The sequence below is a fragment of the Physeter macrocephalus genome, chromosome 4 (assembly GCF_002837175.3).
Source record: "Physeter macrocephalus isolate SW-GA chromosome 4, ASM283717v5, whole genome shotgun sequence".
NCBI classification, from domain to species: domain Eukaryota; kingdom Metazoa; phylum Chordata; class Mammalia; order Artiodactyla; family Physeteridae; genus Physeter; species Physeter macrocephalus.
The window spans coordinates 22,732,475-22,753,369 of NC_041217.1; the positions used below are offsets into that span (position 1 = coordinate 22,732,475).

Here is a 20,895-nt window from a genome sequence, read left to right on the forward strand (position 1 = left end):
TGCCTCCACAATCGCCCTCAAACCCATATACTCCCACTGGCTCTTGCTCTGTCTTGGTTTTGTATTCTCATTGGTCCAGTTGTATTTGATCTGTCCGATATATTTTTTTAATGGGTTTGGAGAGGTGATTTGGTAGAAGATGCTCATCAGATTAGAAGCAGGAGTAGCCAGTCATTCGGTGTCAGTGAAACTGAGCCTGTCCGCGCTCTGTTTGGTGTCTGATTAACCGTAGCACTCCTGTCCTGCTGCACTGACCACTGTCCATTTCATGGACATAGCAGTATCCAACCAGACTTGATTCCTTGGAGGTATATTTGTCAATTCTTGCAGTTGTTGAGAGCAGTTAACCTCTTCGGCTCTGTTTGCTGGGTGAAGTGAACCTGGCAGTTTATTCTTAGTGCTCGTTTGTGTTTTAATGTGGCCGTCTTAGGCGCTGGCATTTAGGCAAAACATGGCTGTGTTTTATGGCAGAGTCCAAAGAGGTTATTCACTCTGTTGAGGCAGAATTGGATAGTCACATAAGGTGTGTGGTCACCAAATATCAAATGTTGCATGTCCTTTCGGCCCTGGACTGGGTCTAGCCTTGGCAGAAGCCGGAGAGGCACCAAGCAAAACTCCCTATACGGATAGACCCACATTTTGAGGATGGTGGTATACCCTGGCCACACGTGAAAGGAAGGGTGAAATGGTAGGCAAAGTAAACTTGGTTCTGTTGGCCTCTTTGGAGCTTCAGAAATTGCTCCTTGGGGGTATCTTGTATTTCTTCCAGGCAAAGAGCCAAGAAGCTGTAACATAGAAGTTAGTTTGATGCATCTCTCTTACCCTTTCCTTCTTAGGCACCTTCCTCTATTAAAAAAAAAACAGTCGTCACTTAACTCTGACTTTATCCCTAACAACTTCCAGTGCCTCTAAATGTTCTGCTCAAGCTTTGAAAGCAATGAAGCTGTTGGAGAACTTAAATCCTTAGAACTGAGAGATAAACAAGCTACTTCAGGAAGCTCAAAGGTGGTGGAGGACTGTTGACCAAAATGTTTTATCTTCTCATTCAAGTATTCTTTTTTAAAAAAATTGAAATATTCACAATATTGTGTTAGTTTCAGATGTACAGCATAGTGATTCAATTATTTTTTTCAGATTATATTCCATTATAGGTTATTACAAGATCTGGAATATACAAGTATTCTTAGTAACCAGACTAGAAACCTGTGTAGTTGAGAGCATCTGGCTGTCAGTTTACATATTGTCAGGCACATATGTTGGTGATGCTGAGCAGATCAGAAAGGTGCCTTGTTTATAACGAAAGACAGGAGCTCTTTACTTCTGAAACATTAACCGTGGTTAAAAACAAAACCACCTTTCTTGTATTGCTTGTTTGTAATCAAAGGCAGGAAAGGGGGTAACTCTAGTTTTTTGTTTGGATTTTTTAGGGGCTCTTCTACAAATTATGAAAAGAGGGAAAAAGCACTGACTTTAAAAGCTGTGGTTAAGATGCCAAAGATTAATTTTCTGTGCTTTTAACTGATTGGGGAGTTGCAGAGACCCTTAGAGATCATTTGGTCTAACTTCATCTTAGAGAGAGAGAACTGAGCTCTGGGGATTGCATCTGGAATCCTCCTAGCTAGTCCAGGGTTCTTTCTCTCCCTTATCACTTCTCTTCCCTGTCCATCTGTGAAGGTAGTACCCTGGGCCCAGCCAGTGCAGACTACTATGGCATGCTCCTGGGTGCAGAATATTTTTATCTGTGTATTCTGTCATTTTCCTTTGCCCCTTTTCCTTCCAACCCTTCAGTGGTTAGCAGGTGCGCTTGCTGATCACTGGACTCTCAGCTGAGAGAGCCGAGGAAGAAAGATCTAAGGTGCAGCTTGGTTCAGCAAAGCCTGACAGCCACCTTTACGTGCCACACAGATGACAATGGAATAATAATCCAAATCTGCTTCCTCTCATCTGAGCTTACTTTGAATTTGAGGGATAAGAAAGCTCCCCATGGAACTTTTTCTTCTGTGGCAGTGGCACTTACCACTTTATCTGGTGTTATGGTTATTTGTATGCAGTTAATCTCTCTTACTAGACTGTACACTCCTGGAGGGCAGAGTATCCTCTTATTCATATTTGTATCATTTTCCTATTGCTCCTGGCACCTAACGCAGTCCATGCCTTGCACACGGAAACAATAACTGATTGTTGAATGAATACATAAATCTGATTGTGTTGTTCTGTTGCTCTTTCAGCATGAAGTCTAACTAATGTCCTTTACATCAGGGAAGTAAGAAGCAATGGAGCAACATAATCAAAGTCTACCATCAGGTTTCGAGGCAGTCACATTATGGAATGTTCTAAGACATGCTAGGTTAGGAAAGGAAACTGCTGTACTTGGTGTACTGGAGACTTGTGTAGTCAACTTTACTCACAAGTAATATTTTGTCAGAAGTAATTGTGATGAAAAGTATTATGTACTAGGTATAATTAATTACCCCCTGCATGTAAGTAAAATTGTTCTAATACATGGAAACAGGCAGCAAGATAGAGAAGGGAAGTCTTGAAATTCTATGCCTGTTATCTAGATTGCTGCCACCTGAGTTTGTGTACTTTAAGCCAAAAATACTATTTTGCAATGTAGCGTAACAAAGATTGAAATATTCTTGGTGTAGTGAAACTACAGTTAATAAGGCTGTTCAAAGAATGGGCTGTTCTATGTGAGCATTTGTCAGTGAAGCCTTTTGGTTTTAAGCCATACTTACCGTGAAAATTCTGTAAGGTAGTAGTCACATTGTTTTGCTCTAAATATAATCTAAGGACCGAGGGTCATTCAGAGCCTTAGGGTTAGCATTGTGAACTGCAGGAATCACAGTGCTAATCACCATCAGGACATACATGTTAAAGGGATTGATCACTAAGAGCTCCAGTTGCTCTTTAGAATAAATTCCTTGATAAAAGCTGTCTTTGTTTTCAGTGGCTTCCCTCTGAGGCTGGGTGAGGAGTGGTGGGTGAGTGGTCAGAATCAGCTAGCTGGGAGCTCAGAGGTTTGACCGTGGCTTCCCCTGCTGTGTAATTTGGTTTGCTACATCCATTATGGAACAGTCTTGGTTTCACCTGTACTAGTTCCCGTTCAACATTAGCGCCTAGTCAGAATGTGAGTCAGTCGAACAAATGCTGAAATTGCTGTTCTCCAGTGGAGCACCTTGTGTGTAGATGCTGAGAGGACTAGTAAAGGTGCGGAGTTATACACTGCTATACCATCACTCTCCAGCCATCTTCCTGATTCCCGGTTCCCTTCTGAGTGCCCGGTGCTTTGTCAGAACCCCCACTTTGTTATTTATCCAGGGGACTTGGTTCATCTTAAATCTGCTCTTCTAAGTACCATATATTCTTTGGGCAAGAGGCTGGCACTTGAACAAGGAGGGAGCTCGAATCCTTCTTCTGTTTTCACAGCTCAATTCATTCAAACTGATAATCTCTGAAGGAGTGGATGTAACGTGGAATCAAGTTCTAGAGCCTGATCTTATCACTTTATCTGATCAGCAGCCTATTTCACAGGATGCAAAGCGGGTGAGGGTTGAACTTGACAGCTCAATTAAAAAGCAACAAGTTTGGCTGCCACTGCATCTACTGTGTCAGAGTGACCTGCAGGGCAAGGCTAGCTTCTGGTGTAGCTGTGTATAAAGATACTAACTTTTTGGAAGACAATAACAGGACTAATCCGTGTCAGTTGGTAATCTTCTATTTTACCAGTTACAATAATCAAACTTACGGGCATTCTTGTTTTATCTATAACCTACTACCTTCCCTCCCCCACACTATTTTGAAGCCAATACCAGACATCAGTACATATGTAGTATTTTTACATATATCTCTGTAAGATAAGGGTTCTTAAAACACACACACAGTCCCAGCATCATACATAAATTGGTAATTACTTAGTACTAAATATACAACAGGTGCTCCAATTTCCCCTATTGGCTCAAGGTTTACAGTTGGTTTGTTCACATTGGGATTCAGCAAAGATCTGTACATTTCATTTGGTTAATGTCCTTAAGTCTCTTAATCTACTAAATTCCCTATTAATTATTTTCCTTGCAATTTGTTGAAGAAACTGTTTCATTGGACATAGCAATCATTTGTTGTGTAGAACCTCCAGTGTTCTGGCTTTTGCTGACTGCCATAAACTTAAAAAAAAATCGTTTGTGATTTTACTATGTGCATTGTCACCCATCACAATGCTGTCTGGTAAGAAGATACGGTTAGCTTCTTTCATAGATGAGGGAACTCTGACAGATAAGTAATTTGCCTAAAGTGACACACCAAGTGATAGGATTTATATTTAAATCCAAAACCACTACTTTATAAAACAATTTAAAGACATTCAAATTTATTGTGGAGGTTTTTCTTCTATGAAACTTCATGAGTCTGTTTTATTGGTTGCTTTAATTGTATGGAGAAAAATCTGTATAATTTCAAGTGTCATTTTCTTCTATGAACTACACAGTTAACTAGAATCAGTAAAGTGTGCCCTTAAATGTTTTACCTATCTTTGACAAGTTTTTAACAGTCAGTTTTTAATCTAGGGTATAAGTAAGTGGCCATCTACAGACCAAGGGAGGTTTATGTGGTGTAGTGGCTAATAGCATAAGCTCAGGGGCACTTGGCTTTGAATCCCAGCTCCTTCATACCAGTTAATTTGTTTAAGCCTACTTCCCTCATTTGTAAAATGGAAATTCGAGTATTTGCCCCATGAATGTACCTTGAGAATTCAATGAGAATGGAATGATTGGCTCATCCATAGTGACTGGCTAAAGTAAGCACCCAGTATGTTAGCCCAAAGGAATACCTGTTCTGTACTCGTGTTACTCAACGACCAAATAGTGTGTGCGTTGCGGTTAGTCCCTCTCGTTACCATTCTTGCTCCTGCTTTTAATTCTTGGTCTCATTGCTGAAGAAATAATATAGCGTAGTCCCACGGTTTTCAAAAACCACCAGTTAAGTGGATCAGTGTCAGCTGACAACATACAATTACCTGACGTGTTAACAAATTTGACTTGTGATCTGGAAGGTGGCTTTGAAATCTGAAGTTTAAAAAGCCTTCAGTTGAGTTTCACATGCCCTTGGATTTAGGAGTTAAAAGCACAGGCTTTGGAATCAAACAGGGGTTTGAATCCCTGTACTACCATCTGTTACCTGTATTTCAGTCTCCTTAAGCCTGAGTTTATCATTGAAAAAAAGTAAGCAATACTTGCTTACAGAGATAGAAGTTTAAATAATGTATATAAAGTGCCTGGTACCCAATAAGCACTCCAGTAATTTATACAAACACTAGGAGAAAGCATAGAAAGAGAAAGGAAATTAAAACCAAACCAGTTGAATAGTATCAGTTCTTTGTGGACAAGAAAACAGAATGTTACCGAAAAGTTTTTTTCATGCAAACCCATTAACAGGGGAAAAAGAAAACAAAATCTTACTGAAAAGTTTGTTCATGCAAATACATAAACGGGGAAAAAGAGCCCATTTACACATAGTGTGAAAGAACTTTTAGAACAAGTTTTTCATTGATAACAAAATCAAGACCCCTTTTCTGAATTCACAGGCCACAAACTGATATTCTTCCATTTGGGGGATGAGGGAAAGTTATTCAATATTTGCAAACTATTTGCTATACAACTCCCAATTCAATCTGTAGCTGCATTTTAAAATTATATTCAAAATGAGGAAAAAGCCACACAGGAGAACTTAAATGAAGAACATTAGCACATTCATTTATTTGAATTCTAGATATGGCCTATCACCATGGCTAATTATGTCTTGAATAAGATGTTAAAAGTCTTCAATTGTGTGTGAGGGACTCCAGTTGCATCAATTTAATAGTGACCAAAGAAGCCACTAATCCTCGCATCAGAAAAGGAAATTAAAACTTGCTGAAAATTTGTTCTTAATTCTTCCATTTCCAGCATTAGCTATACATTACATGCCGATTTAATATTTTGTTAATTACGTGACTGTAGTGTTTCCTACACAGCAAGCCCATGTTACGCACGCTCATCAGGTTTGAGGGAGAAGAGCCCACTGCCACAAAACCAATGGCAGACACTTAAGATTCTTGCAAGTAGTGATAGGATGATGGGGTCATTTTGTTTGTTGAATGTTCTGTAACAGTTTTAAGTTTTTCTGGGAAAAATTTCAAGTAGAAGTCATGAAATGATGTAATTGAAGACCATCGACTTTTCTTTTGCTTAAATGAAAGGGAATTGAATTGTGTTTTTTGAAATACAACTCTCTTAAGATTTATTAAGGTTGGGAAATTTTTCCATACCTGGTGCTGGGATCTGGCATGAAACTTTAAGCTAAATCTGCAAAGTATAGCTGTATTTAAAGACTCCAAGTAGAAAAAACTTCTCTCTTGCCTGTTGATCAGAGGAAGTGGCAAACCGTACCTTTAAGGTGGAGAGCAGTAGTGTGGAAGCATTACCTCTCTCTGCCTCATTAGTGGATCTGCCATCCTAAGCTGAGTCTCCACTGATTGCCTGACAAGTACTGATTTTTCACATTTGCACTTCCTTTTACTGTGCAGAACACCACTCTTAGTAGTAAAAATCGTAAAGCCTACTTCTGTAATAATTCACCCTGCTGGGCAACTGGTTTTCTTTTCCTTTTTTTCATAAATACAAATGTACTATATAGGTTTGTATACATTGAATGCTTTCTCCAAGGAGATCTTTAAATAACTATATATTTATTTGTTATGAAATAAATTTTAATTTAAAACTGGAAATATATTTTCTCCCCTTGTCAGCATATCCACTGCCTAAATGCATAATTTCAGATGCAGTAATATTTTTGAACATGTGGCACGATTCCTTGAAAAATGCAAATGTTCCTGAGAGTTTTCTAAATTAATCCATGATTACATACAATAGCTCTTTAAAAAAAAAGATCTCTCGGGGGCGTCCCTGGTGGCGCAGTGGTTGCGCGTCCGCCTGCCGATGCAGGGGAACCGGGTTCGCGCCCCAGTCTGGGAGGATCCCACATGCCGCGGAGCGGCTGGGCCCGTGAGCCATGGCCGCTGAGCCTGCGCGTCCGGAGCCTGTGCTCCGCAACGGGAGAGGCCGCAGCAGAGGGAGGCCCGCATACCACAAAAAAAAAAAAAAAAAAAAAAAAGATCAAATCTATGGATGTCAAATTCAGCAAATCAATTGTTTTAGGTAAACATAGTACTAGTTAGACACTCAGGCTAATGGCTATTAGGAGATTTAACACAGCAACAATTACTTAATTATTCATTCTGTTTATTGGATTGAAAGGGAATACAAACGATTGGTTAAGTGCTATGCACTGACATGGAAAAGGTGTATTAAAAAAAAAAAATCCCAGGAAAGCAAATCAAAGTTAATGTAGATTCAATTGAACAAAAATTTAAAGACATTTAATATACTACACATTTATAAAATAAAAGTTAACAAAGGGTGTTTTGTAAATAATTAGTAGAACAAGTGAAAATAAATATATCAGAGACCTGAAGTTTCTTATGCTTTAATGAAATAATAAAGCAAAGAAATTTAAACTACTAAATATAATCTGAGAGGCAGTTAAAAAAAACCCAATATTTAAGAACACAATCCTTTGAAACATTGAATCAGTCCATAGCAAATAGTTATTATATATCAAAAGCTCTAAGTTTTAACTAGTTCCACCACAATGCCATGTAAATCTTGACAATTTAGAAATCTTGAGATCAACACTTAAGTTCTTTTCTTGATCTCTACAGCTTGGTTTGTAAGTACATACATGCTCTTGTGGATCTATTCCCCTCGCCACACACACACATTTTCAAGGAGCCAATGACATTTTTTTCCATCTGTGCCTAAAAATGTTCCGATTCAGTTTTTAGCACATTGACCCTGATGATGAAAATGTTTTAAGTTAAAGATGGGGACACAATTTCCGTCTTATAAAAATATACCAGTATTAACCAAACCTTCAATTCAGAGAGGGCACTTCACATGTGCACGAGACTTTTAGTGAAACTGACAAGAACCCAGAACAGCTGTTTCCAGGACTTTTTATGAATTAAGTAATCTCTCTCTTTCACACAGACACATGACACACACACGCACACATTTTTATTCTCTTAGTTTCATTAAATCCAGGCTATCTGGATTAAGTAGATAAGGGATGGGTTTTTATAGTTTTTGTTTTTGCAACTATAGGGCAGCTACTGTAACAATAGCTTAACAACACTGAAAATTTTCAATTAAGTTCACCCTGTTTTTAGAAAGTGTCTAAGTATAAATGCAGATTCACCTCTTCTTTTAAAGTTAGCAGTTTAAATTAAATCCGATATGGTTTTTGAAATGGAAGTAATATTCTGGAGAACAACCCCGAAAGAGAAGTTGCTAAAATCTAAATGAGAAATTAAAACGAAATAAAGATAGTTACACACTTTAGAGATGGGACAAAAAGGATATTAAGAAAAATGTCTTCTTTCCTCCCCATTCAAAAGTAGCCATTCTTCTGCTGTGAAAGAAACTGACATGGATAGTTCCCTTTCAAGAGATGTACCTTATATTTACCACTGTGAGCAGAGGTGATAGGGTCAGTTCTTGTGTGCAGGAACCAACATCCTAAAAAAGAAAATTTCAAGATGGGAGGGGTGGGGGAAAAAAGGGTTTTCTATTAATGTCATGAAATGCCACTCCAGAGGGAGAACACTCCTAATAATAAAAATTACCATACTACTACTAGTGTGATTTCAAATTAAGAAAATACTGATAAAAATTGATTTTTTTCCTTTCAATTAGCAAGTTATTTTAATTACTTAAAGTTCGGTCATCCCTTTCTGTTCTCCCACCCACTGAAATGGGCCAATGTGTAGGGGCATTTGCAAAAAAATTTCCTCTGTTTAAACTACTTACCTGGTTAAATATAACATTTACCTGGCCAATAAGAGTAAAAGAAATGTAGCTAGCTAGAATGAACTCTAATAACATACAAAAACCCAGACTGAAGCTTTGTCACCCCTCCCAGCTAATTCCCCAACTCTAGTTCACCACCCACACACCAGTCTTAGGAATCCCCAAATCCAACACTGTACTACTAATAACCAGTTATTTGGAGGAAAAAGACATTTAATTTCATACGTGCTCTAGCCCTTAATCAATGAATAGTAACAACAAAAACACATTTTTAAGCACATGGAAATGAGCCTACTAACCTGATTTTTGGAGCCAAAATTCTCCACTCTATTTTGATCTATGTGCAAAAAGTATTGGTACTTTTCAGTTTATACATTTGTTAGTATCTTGCAGCTGGCTTGGTAGTATTCTCACTCTGTATATTCTCACCTCAGGCCTATATAGAGACTACAGCACTGTCAGAAGTTTTCAGTTAAGAGCTATGAGTTAGACCATCCTGCTATCAGGTTCTTTGTACCATAAAATCCTAGGCATCTTCATTTATTTTACCTTTCTAGCACAGTCGCTGCATGGCACATGCATGAAGTAGACGTTTACGGCAAATTGGCACAGTAAAGTACCAGTATATATAGGAAGCTGCCAGTTAAGACAGACTTGGAACACAAACTCACCTAGCTGCTATAGAAACCTTTGCATAGTTGTTACTCCGTTTTAATGGAGTTATGTTCTTGTAAAATGTGCCTCACTTTTACTCCACTTTTTTAAAGTGTTTTTAACTGTACTTCAGAAGCACTCTGAAAACTCAGATCTAGGGGTGGCTGGGTGAAGTATAGTAGACTCTGAGCGCCAAATTGCCCGAATGGGCACAAATCTCCGTGAACGTTACAAATGGAACGTTACAAATGTACCGTAGCACACTGTAACCAAATTTGTAAACAGCTGTGGAGTTTCTATGCCCACATTTTGTTAGTGATGTTACCATAGAGATTGGGGTGTATTAACGGCTTCAGGGTATACATGAATCACTTAAAATATGAATGGATTTAACTGTACTGAGGTAAAGAGAAGTTGCCACTTAATTATATACAGTTACCAATGAAGATTTTATTCAAGCTTAAAGTAAAAAGTAATTTTAGTTAAGAAAAATGAAGTACCAGATAAACTGTAACATAGTTATCTTAACTTAGAAGTATCAAAACAGGAATTCTTGATTCTCTAAGTGGTGGCCTCTGCAAAATGGAGCTTAAAGAAATCTTTTACATTACCAATTTGATAAAATAATCTGCTGACCACGATCTATCATTTTCTCTTACTATGAGCTTCTGGGAGAATCCGAGCTATTTTAAGGCCAATTGTGTTTTTCTTTCTTCTCCCCTTCCCTGACTTTACCCATTTCTCCCTGCTACCTTCCCCTACCCACCCATCCCCCGATGGAAGAACTCCTAACATCCAAGCCTTTCTCTTCTTTGTGGATCCTGAAGGAGTCTACTCATGGTAATAATACATTATAGACTTGGCTGGGCCGAAAGGGAACAGTGTAAGACTTTTTCTTCACCAGAATCTTATTTTGGGGGTATTCCCGTTCCTCTTCCCAACGTAACAGCTACGGTCACCATATTTATATCCTCTACTAAAGAGGGGAGGGAATTTCAAAGGAGACTAAGTATGTTGTACTCAGCTGTTACGGGGTTTAAAAGCACAAGGTGAACATCAGGCTTTTGGCTTATTTTAAACGTGAAATTCTCAAAATTAAAAGTGCTTTTCCATGAAGGAAACCCTTCCTTAAACTAAAAGGGGAGGGGAGAGGGAGACTATCCACAGCACCAGTTTAGAATGAGGTTCAGTATGGCAATATCTGAAAATCTGAGAAGAAATATTCTTTAAATTTACGTATCCCTATATGTCAAAATATTAAGGGCAATTAGAGAAATGACTCCTAGGTTTTAAACCCAGTTTAAGTATGTCTGTAACCTGCTGAATTCTTCTAACAAGCTCAATTATACTATGAATTTCCGAAGTGGTTCTATCTGCTGACTTCTACTCTCTTGCTAGATCACACCAAAATGATTCCCCAAGTTGAGAACAACTTGGAACAAGCTTTGTTGAAAACCTAAACTGACTACTGATCTCTCATGTTGGTATAAATTTAAAATTCTCGTTATGAATCTTGAATTTCTTGAAGATCAGGTACTGATGTTCCTTCGGGAATAAAACAAAAGGGGGAAAATCTTCAAAGCGCTACTCTGAACTTCCTGTGTGATGTCCTTCTGTTTCTGACCATGTCTCATGTGGTATTCCAGAAGAGCATCAGTTATACTGCATATCTAAGTCATAGAGGAAACTCTTTTTAAGCTGGTTTAGATTCCAAATGTATACAAATGAAGTCACTTTAATCCTATAAATACTTCTTAATTTATTTTAAAAAAATTGTGCTGTTAACCCTTTTACGGGGCAACAAGCCATGTGAAAAGTACAAAACTTTTTGTCAAATGTAATATTGAGAGTGCTTTTGACATAGTTCACTGGTTTATCATCTGGATCAGTATATACTGCGCAACGGGCAAGGCTAGAATCCATGAACCAAGCTGCAAAGATCTCAAGCTAAATAAGGCGGAAAGATTTGGAGAAACAAAAGAAGGAAATTCTTTCCTATCCAATGTATACTCTTCAGACTAATGCACTCTTTCTATCAAGCCTTCTAAACTGTTAAATAAAGTTTTCCAAACAAGCATTTAAACTTCATTACACAGAAGAGCAACAAGAATGGATCCTGCCCGACAAAGGCAGGAGGGAAAAAATTATATATACTGAGTTCAATGGGTAAGCCTGAATGTAGCACAGTTCTTCACAACCGATGGGGGGATAATTCAACATGGTGTCCAACAACGTTCTAACGACGTGCTTCATCTCAACTGGTTACTATGAAGCAAGGTGTAAATGTTTGGCCCCAGTCGGGCTTCAGAAATGGTTCTTTTTTCATGACGAGCATGTCTGTCCAGCTATCAATCATGTTTGTTTGCACCAAATCCCAAGCCATTAAAATACGACTAATTTTAAGTTAAACAGAAGTCGTCTGCTCCAAATTCGCCATCAACTATCCATGCTACTGCATTCCTCTGAATGAAGACAAGATGAAATGTGTATTGGGGGAAAAGAGGAAGAAGAGGGGAGGGGGAGAAAAAAGTTACCAGTTAGAAAGTTTTAAAATCAGCATCATGACATTACAAAATATCGTTAACATTAGAAAACAATCACATCAAGGCAAATTCTTGATACTTTCATCATTATCGTTAAAACTGTGTCCACATCATATCTTAGGCTATATATTACAGTCTAAACTCAGGATTATTTTGAATATTGGAGAAGCCAAGAGAATAATCATATTGGAATCTCATACTTTAAAAATGAACTTTGAAGTACTTATGCAGAATAGAAAAATCTTTATGGTAGTTTACAATAGAAGACATAAAGAAGATCTGGCAGTCCAAGGTAAACTGTGCATTATAACTATGTATTTAATTCTCCTTTCAGTGGCTCAGTTTGAAATTCTGCAATATCACCCTACTCTTCTGTGTGTGGGGGGGAGGGGTAATGTGTCAACAGCTCTACCAATACAAATTCACACACTCTACAATGCACCCATTTAAAGTGGACAATTCAAGAGGTATTAGTATATTCACAGGATTGTACAACCATCATGACAATCAATTTTAGAATATTTTCATCACCATTAGCAGTCGTAAGCAAACCCTCACCCCCCAATCCTAAGCAACTATTTAGTCTACTTTCTCTATGGATTAGCCTATTCCAGACCATTTCATATAAATGGAACCACAGTAGGTGCTCTTTTGTGTCTGGCTTCTTTCACTTAGCATATTGTTTTCCAAGTTCATCCATGTTGTAGCATGCATTAGTACTTGATCCTATTCAATTTTATACAGTCCCCCCCCCAAAAAAATGCAGTATGGAACTTTACTGTTATAATAAAAGGTCAGCAATTCTCTTTTTTGAAATTGAGTTAAGTGAAATATTTTTACTTGAATGATTTATAGTATCTTAGGATACCATGATTTTTGAATGTCATTTCCTTAGCTTCATCTATATTTTTCCAAAATGTCTATTCCAAACAGGTATTAATTAGAAAAAAAAGTTTTCAAGTGTGGGAAAAAGAACCCAGAAGATGCCTGCATAAAAGGCATTACCCAAATTTCTAGTTATACAGAAGCTGTTTTCCTATTTTAGGTATAAACGAAATTTTAGGGCTATACCTATGTTGCAAAGCACAACTGAAAATTGCTGAATTAGACCCAGTTCTTACAATTGGGCCAAGTTTGACTCACCCACAATAATGAGTATCCACAATAGTTAAGTTACCAAATAGCAGTGTAACTTCTGTTTCACAGCAGTAGAAGCATAAACACACCCTTAAAGGTATGTCTAAAATAAATCCACTTACAAGGCAAATCTGTCACTATATACCTAATGTTTTCCTACTTCTTCAAATCAATTGTTTATTTGAAGAAATAACTTCCAAAATGACTAATAAAATTAGAAAAGCACATATAATCTCAGTTATAGATCTCTAAAACATCTAAGAGAGTGGCGCTTGAAACCTAAAAAAGGACAACAACGAACAATAGGAGATCAACAAGATTTTTGGTTTCAGCCGATTTCACAGAGGAATGTTAGAATGTCATGTAGTGATGTACAAATACAAAAAGGTTCTTGAAGGTTCTGAATAACTGAACAGTAATTCTCAAACTTTTTGACCTGCGTGCTCTTCATGCTTTTTACTCTCATCTTTGGCTGTACATCCTCACCGACCAGTGAGATCTGGTCAAGTCTTTTACAGTTTGTACCACAAAGACAAAAGCACAGAAAATACTCTTTTAAACCACACACACATGCTACCCTGACAACCCTCCTCCTCTAAGAATAACTTAACTGAGAACGGCTGGTCATCTTTCTTACTAAAAACATTTAGGCGGGACACACTGTGAACAAAAAAATCTGTTTATCTGTTTCTAGGTAAATTACTTCTTTCTAAGCAAACTAAATATTTTTGCTCTCGTTATCTCCTCTCTCTAGTACCAATATCTTTCTCAATTAAGCTATCTCCTTAACTGTTAAGCTTTTTGGCTTTGGGCTTTCTTCAAATATCTGAAAGTAGTGGAAAAAACCTTTCAGACCTAGATTTGAAGACATGGCAGCTCTCAACAAGTTAACTAGTCTTGCCATGCTTCAGTTTTTACATCCACAGAAATGAGGATAAAAACACTTCTCTACTTCTCTTACAGGGCTATGAAGATGTTACACAAGACAGTGTATATAAAGGGCCTAGCAGGCTGCCTGGCACGTAGGTACATGATACATTTTAGTTCCTTTCTTTTTCTCTATTGGTATTAACAGATATTTATTTTTAAGGGTAAAACCATAATCAAGATCATTCTAAAGCTGTTCAAATTTCACATACTAGCTAGTTTTCATGGGTAAGAAAGTATAAAGTACTTCTTGCGTGATGACGCACGATTTTCAGTAAAATTTTGCAAGTGGCAATACTAGCGGGATGTAAATGAGGTGGCACATTCCAGCTTCTTCTCCCCAACTGTCACCAATAAAACAGACAAACAAAATACTGCTGTGTCTTAGATTAATTAAACTTCTGCGGAGTGAGATATAGTGTACAATCTCTAAATGAGGGAAAAAAATCGATTGTATCCTACACTTTAAATAAAGTACAGCTTAAAAATGCTACCTACACCTTTATGATAAGCAGGGCAACGTTTCATCTGGAGAAAACACAGGGATACTGTATGATGGTTACCTTCAATATTCTGGTGGTCTATAAAAGGCGCTGGTCCCCATATTCTAACGGTGCCGTCATCTGAGGCGCTGGCCATCATGGATGGGACCTGTGGGTTCCAGCTCACACAGTTTACGGTGCGTGTGTGCCCCGTCAGCTCCGCGATTGGCAGTTCACTACGTTTGTGCCAGATGTAAACCTTGTGATCTGAATAAACAGTAATTCAGAGAAAAGTCAGGGAGTTGTTACATATTAACAAAGCCAACTGATTTTAAATTTACTGCTCATTACACATAGAACGTATAACTTATTAGAACTTGAAAGGACAACAAAAACAATGTGAATAATTTAACAAATTACCTTTTGAAAAAAGCCATTTTAATAAAATACACGTTTTTTCCCTGTTGCTGATGACTGACTAGCTTGCAAGTCACCACAAAATCCATCTGTAATGTTCTGCAGTACATAACACATAATCACAGTCAAGATCTCTGAATATAAACAAATCTAGGATAGAGACAGGTTCTATGGAAACGAGCGGTGATAGAAAAGCAATGTATCCAAATCCAAATACAGCAATTATGATAGCTAAATACTGAGTGCTTATAATGTACTAAGTATATTATTTAATCTTCACCACCATCACGAGGCGGGCACTATGCTTATCCCTTTTACGGATGGCGACTGAAGAACTGCAAGTTTAAGCGATCTGCTCATGGTTAACAGACGGTAAATGGTGACACTGGGGTTGAAATCCAGGAGGCCCTGCTCAAGAATTTACTTGTGAGGCTAAACAGCATAATAATATGACTTCGTAGTAGTCTATCTGTAATCTCATGAAGTGAACATAAAAAACAAAAACCCTGACAACTTTGTGATAAACTTATCTTCAAAAACAAAGTAAAACAAAACAACAGACTAGTACAGAGTAGAAGTTCAGAGTACGGGCTGTAGAGTCAGACTACCCAGTCCACACGCTCCCTGTATCACTGACCAGCCGTGTAACTTTGGGCACACTACCCACTCTTTGCAACTCCTCTGTAAACGGGGATCTGTACTTACCTCATCATGTTATGAGGATAAAGTAAGTCTGTACGTGAAGAAGCGTTTTGAACAGAGTCTAGCACGTAGTAAACACCATGTATTACCACAAAGAGTTAACGAAATAGAAGTGATGGCTTTTCAGCAGAAGGCAGGATCTCAGGGTAAATTAGAAAAGTGTCCTATCTGAAGATCTGTCAATCAACTATGTGATCAATGTGGGAACTTTCAGTGGATGTGCTGCCAACTGAGGAAACTTCAGAGTGGTTAAAAGGTAATAAACTTGTGGTAAAAAAAAAAAAAAAAAAAAAAAAAAATGCCCTGGTTTCAACTTACAAAGATAAAAAGTTGGAACTGTCTCTGAACATTTTTTTGAGTATGTGAAGCAAAAGCTAAAAGGCACTCACTGAAGTACTGAATTTATCTTTCCTAGAGGGTACTTATTGTTCAATCATTTCTGAAAATAATTTTCTTTCAATAAAATAAAATTAGCAAAAGAAAAAAAAAAAAAAAGCCCAGACTAGCTATGTTTCCCCTTGGACAGAGCAAGTCCACAAAGAAAGATTACAGGCTTGAAAAGTGTGAATGCAACTGAAATCTGCCTACGTTTGGATTTGTGAACACATACCCGAGGAGGATATTTGCTGAACAGTCAGCAAAAATTAAGATTTGAAGTAGTCAAGGTCAGAATGACAGGCTTTATGATCAAGCTCTGCTTACTGTACCAGTTTAGGGAATCCAGTGCCTATGCAGAGGTAAAAAATAAGTTTTTCTATATATTTCCAGCACAATGAAAAGGCTGGAGTAACGGCATAACTTTTAGGGGGAAAGGTTTCCTAATTGCTGTATTTTATACTGACATTCATATATTTGGGGATTTGGAAGGTTCTTGGAATATATTTCTGACAATAAATGACAAATGGATTACTGTGGTCATCTTGGGAGATAATATAGTTGCTATATCCACTTGGTGTTGAAAACACTTTTAGAACCATTCTAAACCACCTGAATCATGAGAATGTTAATCCCTTTCCATCACAGTTATGTTTCATTTTATCCCTAAGCAGAATATAATGTGTGGCTTAATTACATTATTCATCAGGCTTAATTCTAAAGTTAGTTTGGGCTTAAAAAAAAAAAAGATTGGCATCACTAGGGATAATGGTAGCAACACATATTTTTAAAGCACTTCCAGGCTACATGTTATTTTTAGAAAGAGCTATAGGGGACTGTGAGGCATAATTAAGAGGCAAAAAACCTACCAGGAGCAGGATTAAATAGAGCAAGGGGAAAGAGATCTTTCAGTAGGAAGAGCTAAAAAGCAGGTAGAAGGCTTAATATGTTTAGATCATATCAAATTAGAAGACAATGGAGAACCTAGAAAAAAATAACATGATTAAACTAACAGATAAAAAAGATTTTTTGACGGGAAAGAAGTGAACTCCCAGTTGTTACCTAGCAAACCACTCTTCTCTTTTCTCAATCTTATCTGACTGATTTTTTTGGGGGAAAATAAAGAATAGATAAATTCATATGCTTCATGTTAAAATCTAAATCCCTAAATGTCTCTTTGTCTTAATCCTTAAATACACCTTATACACAAAGGAAAAACTCATGTGTCACTTTGTGATCCGCTTAGCTACTGAGATCAGTTTTTTGTCAAAAAAGGGATAACAGAAACATCTTACACAGTAATTGAACATTACCAGGTGTTTACCAACATGGTCTACCTTGGAAAACTAGAATCCGTTTTTTAAAAAATGACTTAAATAATTTGCTGCTATAGTTGTAGAACAGTATAGTGGGTACTCAAGAAAATGTGTTGAATGAAAATTTTCAATAATTTGCCATTATTTATGTTTCTATCACTTAAAACGTACACCAACTTTTAATACAGCCTCACTTATTTGTGCTTGCATATTGTAAACAATTTCTATTTTAAATCAGACTGACTAGTTTAGGCACATGCCTGCCTGAGATACCGGTGTTATTAGACCAGAGAATAAATTTATTCAAAAAGGTAGTAGACACAATTCTATAATTTCAGCTTCTCTGAGACCATAAGAATCCTAAATTATTTTCTTTGGTCACTAAAGAAACACTGAAGATCTAACTATAGTCAATTTTGTCCAAGATCAGGTAAAACAATTAACCTTGATTTTTAAGATACTACTAACATCTGAAAACCATCAGTCTCATGAAAAAAAGTCGGGGCTTCCCTGGTGGCGCAGCGGTTAAGAATCCGCCTGCCAATGCAGGGGACATGGGTTCGAGCCCTGGTCCCGGAAGATCCCACATGCCACGGAGCAACTAAGCCCGTGCGCCACAACTACTGAGCCCACACGCCTAGAGCCCGTGCTCTGCAACAAGAGAAGCCAACACAACAAGAAGCCCACGCACTGCAATGAAGAGGAGCCCCCACTAGCTGCAACTAGAGAAAGCCCGTGCGCAGCAATGAAGACCCAACGCCAATAAATAAATAAAATAAATCTATTTAAAACAAAGTCAACATACGAGAGAATAAAGATTTAACTAAATCTTGATTTGACACATGCACCAAACACACCTCCACATAGCCAAAACAGGCACGATTAATTTGTGACAATAGGAGGACTCAAATCATCCCAAGAAAAGGAAATTAACAGTGCACTGGATAAAAAGCTCATACAATTTTTGATTTAACATCTTGAATTTGTTTGGAGACATGACTATGTTCACAAGTTGAGAGAATTATAGAACCTTCAGTCCATCAATATATGTGAACCAACAGAGACACAATTTACCTTCACTGCCACTAGCGATGAAGTCTTCATTATGGCCTCCAAAACATGAATGAATTGTATAAAACCCTTGTGTAACACCTTGATACTTTCTTACTAAAACTCTGTCTTGCAAGTCCCATAAATGAACTCCCTGTAAGCAAAAGAGAATTTAGGTATTTATTCTAACTCAACTCAAAAGAACTTTAAAAAGTTACCTGTGACTATCCCTTTGCCTAATGAACATTTTCATTTTCTATTTATGCGAAATGCCAACTGAAAAATTTCTAGCTGACTCTACAAACTTAAGGATCAAACACATGCAGTGAAATTTAAGAATTCACACAAATACTTGTTTATATATACTAAAAATCACAATAAACTTTAACTAAGCTAAATTTTTCTGAGAATTATGTTAATAAACTCACCTGAGTTGCTACATTTAACAAAGCTAATCGGCCGTTCTTTGAAATAGTAAAAGACATAATGGGATGATCTTCTTGTACTCTGTAACCAAAAAATAATTTGTCAAAAGAAACATACTAAGAATCAAGACATTCAAATTATCAAAATACAAAATGTTTAAGTATCACAAATTTTGTCTGTAATCACTATTATATACTATATTTCAGTCAAGAGAAGGAATCTGAGTTAATAATTACTAAGCACCACCTGACTATCCACCCAGATTACCTATCAAACCAAAACCAAAAACATAATAAAAAAACTCTTTTTCTGAAGAAGCAAGTTCCACTACACTTTTATTTTAACATAAATCAGATAACTGTTGTTTAATGGATACAAAATATAGTTACATGTTCCTATCTGTAAGGTCCTCGAAGTTATATCCCCGAATTCGCTGGTGTGTATCTGATGCCAAAACAGTCTTCCCGTCACTCAAGCACCAAAGGCATTGCACTCTCACCCCTTCCCAGGAGTCAAGGAGATTACCATCTAAATCCTGAGGAGAAAATTACTATTAACTCCATTATTGAACAGCACTCAGAAAGCAAACAAAACCAAAAGAATCTCTTAGCATATCTTTTTGTAATGTTTGTCTTTTCCTGAGACTGATCTCAACCTAATTGTTCCATAAGTGTTTTTAATCATCAGAATTTGAATATAGGTCAAATTTCATTACAACAATACCTAAGGGGGAGGGGGAGAATCTGAGTAAATCTATCTTCCCTTCAATAACCTACCATGCGTAGTTAAGTACAATAAATACAAAGAAAGAATCCTTAAGTTTTAAGGTCTCACAACTTTTGGAAAAGAATTCAAACATTCCTTTAAAATTCACTATACTGGGACTTGTCCTATAATATTCACAAGTTGTGATATGGAAAACGATTACTAAAACATTAATTATAATTTTATAGAACTTAGGAATCTGTTATGACATTTTCTAAAAAGTCACCAAGTTTGTAACGTGCTGAGCAAACCTCTTAGGATCATTATCTTATTGAACATTCAAAGCTCTGAGAAGCATTCCCATTCCCATTTTATAGATTAGGGAACTACCAAAGTCCTGTATCCTGAAGGTTTAAACACTGTATGGGATGGCAAAGTAAGCAGAAACATACATGCGTCTTCAACACAGGGAATTAAGAACTAATGGCTTAAATGCTAAAATGTACAGCATGGTGACTATAGTTAATAATACTGTATTGCATATGTGAAAGTTGCTAAAAGTAAATCTTAAAAATCCTCATCATAGGGGCTTCCCTGGTGGCGCAGTGGTTGCGCGTCCGCCTGCCGATGCAGGGGAACCGGGTTCGCGCCCCGGTCCGGGAGGATCCCACATGCCGCGGAGCGGTTGGGCCCGTGAGCCATGGCCGCTGGGCCTGCGCGTCCGGAGCCTGTGCTCCGCAACGGGAGAGGCCACAGCAGAGGGAGGCCCGCATACCAGAAAAAAAAAAAAAAGAAAAATCCTCATCATAACAAAAAAAAATTTTTGTATCTATGTATGGTGATGGACGTTAACTAGACTTATTGTGGTAATCATTTTGTAATACATACAAATACTGAATCGTTATGTTGTACACTTGAAACTAATATGTTATATGTCAATTAGATCAATCAATCAATGCAGTACAGTATTAGCCCATGGAGAGAAAGTCCAGAAATAAAATGCTAAATTAGTACATTACAATGGTATTGACCACTTGAAATAACTTTTTAAAAGAATTAGGGGCTTCCCTAGTGGCGCAGTGGTTGAGAATCTGCCTGCCATTGCAGGGGACACGGGTTCGAGCCCTGGTCTGGGAAGATCCCACATGCCACGGAGCACCTAGGCCCATGAGCCACAGCTACTGAGCCTGCGCGTCTGGAGTCTGTGCTCCGCGACAAGAGAGGCAGCGACAGTGAGAGGCCCGCGCACCGCGATGAAAAG

At 37.6% G+C, this 20,895-nt stretch overlaps 1 protein-coding gene across 2 annotated transcripts in view; it reads right to left on the reverse strand.

Moving 5' to 3' along the window:
• Positions 1-11,293: 11,293 nt before the first annotated feature.
• WDR26 (WD repeat domain 26) overlaps positions 11,294-20,895 on the reverse strand; it is a 39,827-nt gene continuing 30,225 nt past the window's right edge. For both annotated transcript variants that reach the window (XM_007111471.4, XM_007111472.4), the window contains exons 10-14: positions 19,319-19,464; positions 18,932-19,010; positions 18,528-18,657; positions 14,725-14,910; positions 11,294-12,016 (exon numbers count right to left, since the gene is read on the reverse strand). In XM_007111471.4, the coding sequence (XP_007111533.1) occupies positions 11,991-12,016; positions 14,725-14,910; positions 18,528-18,657; positions 18,932-19,010; positions 19,319-19,464 (567 nt within the window). In that variant the 3' untranslated portion in view covers positions 11,294-11,990. The remainder of the gene's footprint in view (positions 12,017-14,724; positions 14,911-18,527; positions 18,658-18,931; positions 19,011-19,318; positions 19,465-20,895) is intronic.